The sequence below is a fragment of the Gobius niger genome (genome assembly GCF_951799975.1).
Source record: "Gobius niger genome assembly, chromosome: 7".
Lineage (NCBI taxonomy): Eukaryota > Metazoa > Chordata > Actinopteri > Gobiiformes > Gobiidae > Gobius > Gobius niger.
The window spans coordinates 30,023,017-30,031,328 of NC_136858.1; the positions used below are offsets into that span (position 1 = coordinate 30,023,017).

At 42.8% G+C, this 8,312-nt stretch overlaps 1 protein-coding gene across 1 annotated transcript in view; it reads right to left on the minus strand.

Moving 5' to 3' along the window:
* wdr11 (WD repeat domain 11) overlaps positions 1-3,314 on the minus strand; it is a 79,053-nt gene extending 75,739 nt beyond the window's left edge. The window contains exons 1-2 of the mRNA XM_079559709.1: positions 3,120-3,314; positions 1,354-1,465 (exon numbers count right to left, since the gene is read on the minus strand). Of these exons, the coding sequence (XP_079415835.1) occupies positions 1,354-1,465; positions 3,120-3,205 (198 nt within the window). The 5' untranslated portion in view covers positions 3,206-3,314. The remainder of the gene's footprint in view (positions 1-1,353; positions 1,466-3,119) is intronic.
* Positions 3,315-8,312: the final 4,998 nt, after the last annotated feature.

An 8,312-nucleotide genomic window follows, 5' to 3' on the forward strand; every position in this document is an offset into this window, starting at 1 on the left:
GACGCCGAGGATCCTGGCAATTGGGAAACAGCCAGTGTGGTCTAGTGTGGCCCTTTGTTAAAGGGCTAGATGCAAATTGGTCATTTTATACTCACTACTGCCACCTCAGGTCTTATGCGTAACTGCAGCTTCTATATTAAGCCTGTGCATGACGGCACTTCGGACCCGAATTATCACCTTTTTAGTGACAGTGCAGGATTTTAGTGGCAGTTGTGATGAACAGGTCTGAGCTCATTCTACACATTAGGACATGGCTGGAACATGTTGGGGGAGGAAAATACATAATTTAGCATAAACTCCGTATCGTCCCTTTAAATTAAATAACACAAAAAAATATATATATATATATAAATTAATATTTAAATATGACTTCCACAGGGCTTAGCATAAATGTTTTATCACCAAGCATGCATCTCATGAATATACGGTAGGAAGCGTGCCTTTTATAGTGGCCCATATTCTTTCAACGCTGTTGTTGTTTGAGCAGATCATGAAGAATGGCTCATTGCTGTGTCTGTGCCGCCTTACAAGATTAAAGTGTGCTTCAGAGTGAGAAATGAGCGCTACAGATTGAGCCCCGGTGTCTGATAATCACCGCTGGATTTATTGGACCATTATTTACCCTTTTACACAACACACAAACAATAGCCCACCTAAAGCTACACTAGACCTCTCCATCAGCGGTAGGGCTTACGTTATCTGCTGCAGTGCTTGATTTAAACACAAGAACTGCCAGACTTATGAAAGTAACTTGGCTCAAGGTGACACAGCGCTAACAGTAATACAAGCTAGGGAGAAAAATAAAGATAAGGTTGACTGTGCGTTTGTATTTGGAGAACATCAAAGGCAAACATTAAAGCAATGGAAAAGCATCCATTATCTTAAAACATTCAAATGTGACTTCAAACACGGTCTTGACTCAAGTGCCCAAGTCATTTCCTGCACTAAAATATGGCATGTAAATGACACGCTACAGTTGGGCTATCAATAGTCCATACCTTATTGCAGACCCATTTAAATCTATTAAAAATAAATCAAATAAAAAATACCAGAGAGGTGGTCCATTTGTCTTAAGTATGTCAAATATCTAAATGCTTTTGAATATTACAGACATCAATGTTGTGCCACTCTTTTATCCCCACTTAAAATATATATATTTTTGGTGGATAAAGTTTATTGATTTTTTACAGGTAGTGGACATGATGAGGAATAATGAAATAAAACTAATTATAATTCCTTTGCAAAAGAAGCACATATTGCACTGTGAATTTACAATATAGACAACATTGATATTTACTGACACATTTATATTAAATGTTTAAATTTCATTTGAAAAAAATATATCTATCTCACCTTGACAACGTTGGCTTTATGCCTCTCCAAAACCTGAATGGTCTGTGAAGTCTTTGGGTCAATGATGAGGATGCTGGAGTGACATCCCTGAGCTATGAGCCCCTGCCAACCCCTGGACAAACACAGAAGCACAGGTAAACCAGAATGAAGCTCTAAACAAGAACCAAATTATGGCACATATGAAACGAGGGCTGCTCGATTTCAGGGGAGAATAAAGTGAGATTGAATAACTGTTGTGAATATCAATATTATTGCAATATTTTACGGCACCATTTTAACCTAGTAAGTTTCATTGACAAATATTACAAGAAATTAAAGGGTGTTAAATCAAGACCAAAATAAGTCTAAATGCAAACTATACTATTAGGAAATCATGACTTGAAACATTTTCAGATTTTTTGTTATGCTGTGTTACTAAAAATGTGAGACTCTCAGTCAGATGAAAGGCTTTAGTGATTTTGTGATATATTGCAATGTAGTGCTACCTAATACTGTGATAAAGATAAAAGATTTGCTGATATATTGTGCAGCCTTATTTGTGACTTATTAAACTTGCTATAGACGACTGCTACCAAATAAGATATGCTGCTAGCTATAAAAAGTATATAACAAGTGGAGATGTGACAATGCTGTTTGCAATAAACCACATCACATACAAATCAATGCACCATATGGATGACTGCAAGCTTCAAAGCAACCTATGAGAACCTATTGATTAAGATCCAGTTTTTAGTTTATGAAGCCAGACAACACAAAATCATTCAAACGCTGGTGCCTTCGGTGCAAAGCTAATAGGTGTGTTTGAGATGAGCCAGACGGACGCAGTTTTGACAGCCGACTGCAGACGCACGGTGCATGCCGGTTAGATTTCTGTCCGACTTGCTCCAGACGGGCTCTGATGTCACGGGCACGTGGGGCACGGAAAGATCGTGAGACCCCAACGAGAGCAGCCGACTTGATCAGCCGCTGCATCTCTCCAGAGGCAACTGCAGCGGCTCCACGGCCGCGTGCATGATGGGAAAACTCCCACCTGTCCGTGGCTCACGCTCAGGTGATTGGATACGAGTCTGTGTGATCAGAAACGTGCTCCTCGCCCCCTCCTTTCTCCTCTTTAGATCTGAACAAATAAACTATGACTGAAACTATTAAAGTTATGCATCGCCCCTAAAATAGAGCTCATGTTTGATTCTTTTCAGAACAAACTAATGATTTAAAAGGACGTGTTTTATCTCACAAACTTGAACAAACAAACGAATGGGAAAGTTTCCTCTGATGAAGAATGATGTCTCTGGAGTAAAGGAAACAGAGCAGGAGGTGAATGACTTTTATTTAGGATAAACTTTAAATGAACGCGATATCTGAACGAGACGCTGCGTGATCTGAGGCCAGTCTCGTTGTTCTCTGCATGTGGAGGGTCGGATTGGCTTCAGACTTTTTTTCTCCGCCCCCGTTGCGCCGGCTACTCTCGCCGATCATCCAGGCGAGCCGCAACGGCATCTCAAACACACCTAATGTCACAAATGTAGGGCAATCATCATGCCACATCACATGACAGAGGGTCCTTCCTGCATGCGCAATACAACTGGTACAACACAATTCTCGGCATTATTAGGCATTTCTGCGTTGCCTCCGCTTTCACTCAATGCATGCATGCCATACAAACAGATAAAAAGCAAAAGCCATCACACGAGCATCATAGCCATCCCTGCATCTGTCAAGATCAACGAGCTAAGACATGAAGCTAATCATTTAGCAGCGGTTCTCACCAGTCCACAGCGCTTTTATTCTGCAAATTGAGAGTGCCAGTCAACGTCCGAGCCGCTAGTTTGATGTTGACCGTGTAAGGAATCATTATTGTGGGTTAGTATCCACGCCACATCCACGATTATTGTCCAATTTGTGGTTCAAAACAGGTAGGTTAAATGAATCGCCTCTGTTGTCAATTCCAAACAGGAAGTACTGGTGTGTTTCAAAATACAGCGCCGTAGGGAAACAAGGATAATTGCAACGTTCCCCCTTCTATGTCATTCACATAATCATTCCATTTTTTGTCTTTTACATTTCGCTCAGAATTATTCCAGATAAAATGCAATATTTACAGAGCTTGCATATACTAGTGCAGAAACTATCCATACAAAAGCATTGAAAATACATTCACAAAACAGACAATGCCCTTCATGTAGAATCATAGGTTTTCCATTTTCCATGTAACATACTGGGCTATTAATTATAGAATGGAGCTATATTAGCTTATACAACTTAAATACTGTATGTATTTACTAATTTGATTATTTTTGTCGGACAGGCAGGTTGAGCGAGAGTCAGTCCAAGTAGGATCTAAAAACCTTCAATTTACTATTTAAATTAGGCTACTTTATTTAAGATAAGATAAGATGGTACTTTATTGATCTCACAGATGGAGAAATTGCATTCGATGAGAGAGCATCCGGCAGCAGCACCCATTCAGTGCGCACCACTCTTTTTTTTTTTCTTTGGTGAAAGATCGTTGTGTCGCGGCCGCCATCTTCACTGTTTTGGTCACAGGAGGAGCACTGGTTGATGGGAAATCCGTAGACGATGACCACGGCGGTGGAGCTCTTGCGCTTGGCCACGATGTTCTTGGCCACACAGGTGTAGTTGGCCGTGTCGGACAGACGCGCCTGCTTGATGATCAGGTTGTGTCCACGGTGATGTAGAAGTTCCTGTCCTTGGCCGGGTCGATGATCTCGTTGTCCTTCAGCCACTCCACCCGCATGACCTTGGAGGATGGAGAAACTGTAGCTGCCCTCTGTCTCCTCTGATCATCTGAAACGGTGCACCGCCTCCTGGGCTTGTCCCCGTCTCAGAGCGTGGTGTCCTGCACTGGTCAGCTCCACAGTCTATCAACATCTCCTCGTTGGTCCCTTTTGTTGTTTCCTGTAGCTCCTCTTGTGACGCCTCCTCCGTGCTGCAGGTGTGGGGGCTCTTGGTGCCTCTTCACTGTTCAGTGTCTCAGAAGAAGATGTTTGTAGATCTCAAATGGGTTTAGCTGATAAGCTAGCAGTTTGTTTACCTTCAAAAAGCTGCTTTCTTCAGGACCATTTTGGACTCTCAAAGTAAACAAATCCACCAAACCTCCACAAAAACACAGTAAAGACGTACAAAAGTATCCAGAAAAACAACGTGGTTCGCTGAAAAAGGCAAACAATTCACTGAAAAAGGCAAACAATTCAGATTTCAGACTTTCTCAATTAAAAATCATTGAAATAGCTATCTGACCTTGTTCCTACAAATGTGCATGTGTCAATGGCGCCGGGACCCGATTTAAATTGAACGTTCCATCCCCTTACAAATAACAGGGAAGCCCGGTGTCCATACTAACGTATTGGAAGGTATGTTTGGTCCTATTGGTGGCATTTGTAGAATTTCTGTGGTTTCTTTATCATTGATATAAGATGATATTCAGTGGCCATTGGATGTGTATCCGACCCCACAAGCTCAGAAGACGCTTTTAGACACTAATATGTATAATCTCACATGGTCTGTATCATTCTTTAATAATTTCTAACTAGGCTTTGACCTCACCTTTATGTGGTCGATGGGTTGACAACAATGAAAACATCTGGATTGTTCATCATTTGCAATGTTTGGTGAATAATGCTAACGACTATAAGGGGAAATACATTGAGCAGGCAAACAGACTCTGAAAGGCTCCCGGACTAGCCTACTTGCTAACTGCCCGCATACATTAGGATTGAACACCGTTTCTCCTTTTTATTTTTATGGTTAGTTCCCCCTAACATGACAGATTTCTATGGTAACGTTCACTTCAGAACATTCCATCCCCAACTCTATTTAGGCAGACTAATCTCTAAGGCATCCCTATTGTTTGTTGTCTCTTTTCTCTCAGCTCTATTAAGATTTACCTTGACAGGGACCAGCGATAAAGATGGGGGATGGATTCTGGTTCTCAATTTACTAAGACTATCTACCCTCCACTCAGACAACTGTGAACTGGGCTCAGGCGAGTGACGGTACTATTGCCCTGGTGCCCCATTGTAGTGAAAACTGTACCCCGATCCTAGGTATTCTCAAGAGGCTCGTAGCGCTGAGTTGGCCAGCATCCCTAACCAGCGGCCTGAGAATGACTCCCAATCAAAAGGCTTTGAAGAGACATGTGCAGAAAGACGTGACGGCTCCTCGCGTGCCCTCCAGGATCCATGCCCAGCAAAATCAGACTTCACTCCCCTCGCACCAGTCTACGGCGAGGGACGGCGAGCAGGCCCCTCCATGGCCCCCTGTTTGCCCACCTCCTACCAGCCTGCAGTGCATGAGGGAGGAACTTGGCCTTTTCAGCTTCCAGTCGACTCGACCGTGTGGCCCAGACAGCCATAGGAGGAGGGCAGACACAACCATGGAGGCCTGTTCTGCATCACTCGCCGAAGACTGTATATAAGGGAGTGGAGTCTGGTCTTGCTGTGGCAGGGAGCCAGGAGTGTACGCAAGCAGCTGCCACAGCTTCCTGTGCATGTCTCTTCAAAGACTCTTGGTTAGGACACACTCTCAGACTGCAGGTTTGGGATGCTGGCTGACTCAGTGGTCCGAACCACTTGAGAATCTGGAGGATCGGGGTACAACGTGTAGCCATGGAGGCTCTGCACTGAGTATCCACAGCCCGTGTGATGAGAATGTGGGAGACGGGTTGATAGGGATCTTGGTGGAGGCCTGTGTCATGCATTTCAGAATGAGACTGCTTGGGGCGAGGCTTGTTTGTAGAGCCCTGGGAGTCCCAGACTCTCTCCCCATCGTCACTTCCAGTTCACCCACGCCTGAGTAGAGGTAGATACTCTTAGTGAATTGAGAGCCAGAATCCATCTTCATCACTGGTTTTTGTTAAAGCAAGTCCTAATGTGAGTAGAAATCTCAAATCTCTCTATCTCCGAGCTGAGAGAGAAAGGAGTCTGCATCACATCTTTAGGTCTTAGAAGGTTTCACTGAACCAATGTGGAAGAGTCTCTTCCGTAAGACGTGGCCACTTTCTTCTTTGTCTGTTCTTTTCTTTCTTTTCTTTTTTTTTTTACATTTTATATCTTTCTGTTCATGTACTTATCATTTGTGTTGTTCTTCAACCCTATAGTTTTACACAGGCTGTAAGTTCAACTGGTAACGTTGAACTGGATCCCTTCATGTATCCAAACTTCACACAGATCTATCGTATATACCTAAAGTAAATCTAAGTTAGATTAACAAGTGGGGAGTTAGCTGTGATCTTGGGGTCTCAGACGGCTTCACTGAACCACTGTGGGAGAGTCTCTGAAAGTACAGAAGAATTGTTGAAGTGGAGCAATGAAGGAATCTTTTTGTGTGTATCATAGCATTTCATTTGTGTGGCTTAATTACAGGGCCATTTCTTATCAGAAAAAAGTATATATCAAAGAGCCACAATGAATTTAGTTATACAGACCTTTGCCACTCCGCATAGGAAACTAGATTATCATAAAATTCAAAGCATAAACAAACGTCCCAGCGATACCAAACATATTCTATTGCTCAGCCACAGCCGCAAACAGAAATATGTCGTCCTGTTACCTCAAAACCTCACATCAACTCTAAATTGTAAGGAGATTCACACTGACACTCAGTTCAGGAAGCTGAGAATACAAAAGTACCTACAGGGATTTTTCATGAGAACGCTTTGATTAATGTGATACTTGGGTTTTCATTGGATACAGAATTACATTTGCATCGCCATCCTGGTGGAGAAGCTGCCAAGAATACTTCCTGAAAAAATGTCCGCTGTGTATATCGGTTTTAAGTGATATTAAGCTGTTACAGTGAGCTGTGTGTTGATCATCGCTGTAATATATAGCCATCAAAAGTTTTCAAGTGTTGTTTTGTTGACTGGAGATGGAGAGTTAGGTTTGTTACAACATTAGCCTGACACAATGAAATTTACAATCACATCCATCAAAATATTTCAGATCCCTCCGTTTTGCTGAAATGCCCCATTCCCTGTCTGTCTGCAGTTTTACTTACTCTCTAGTGACACTTGTTTGTTGGCTAGAGGCGTAAACAGGTTAATTTCAGCTCACGCCTTTCGCCGAAAGCCCTCATAGGACGGCCATTATTAGAGCGAGTGAGGGGTAATAAATCAGGCTTTATTTGGCTGTGTTTGCTTCCTGTGGTGGTGAAGTTTGAGTTCAGCTGCTTTGGCCGATGGGACCTCAGGCACCAGAGTGTAATAATGCCTTGGTAATGGAAATGGAGAGTGCACGTAATTACAGCTTTGGCTGCGAGTGCACTGGACTGCACATAGACTACATCAGCTGTCTGCAACCGTCCCAGAGCAGGGGGTATATGCAAATGGAAGGAATAATGAAAAGGCTATTGTAAACACTTGGAATGTGTTATGGTAAAAAAAAATCCCCTTGTTGCTATTAACCTCATGCCAAATGTGATTAAGCCTTAGGTCTAATTAGGTCTGTTTTATTGTAATTTCTTGGGTTGTTATTTTCATTTTTGGTCGACTATGTGACAATGATTCTGTATCCATAAAGACCAACCCCTCCTTGAGCTGCCACCTTATCACGGTAGAGGGGTTTGAGGACCTGAATGATTCTATAGGAGTTATACTGTTGGGGTCTTGGTGCCCCTGGTCTCCCATGGCAAACAGATCCTATAGCTGAGTGGTTTAGAAGCTTCTTGTGAGGATAGACAAACAAGGACAGTTTTGTCTCCCAGACTGGCACTGCATGGTGACCACTGGGCTCAGCCTGAAGGAGCGTCGTGGAGCTACCCACCACCTAGGGGAGCAGCCATAAGGGGCTGGTGCCGAGATAAACAGAAGAAGGACGGATGGATGCATTAATTTTGCAGCTGCTAAACGTGGTATTTATTTCTGTATGCCTCTTGAGAACTTTATAAATACCATTCACTTTTACCAATGCCTTGTTATTGAAAGCATCATTTCTAGTTGCTGT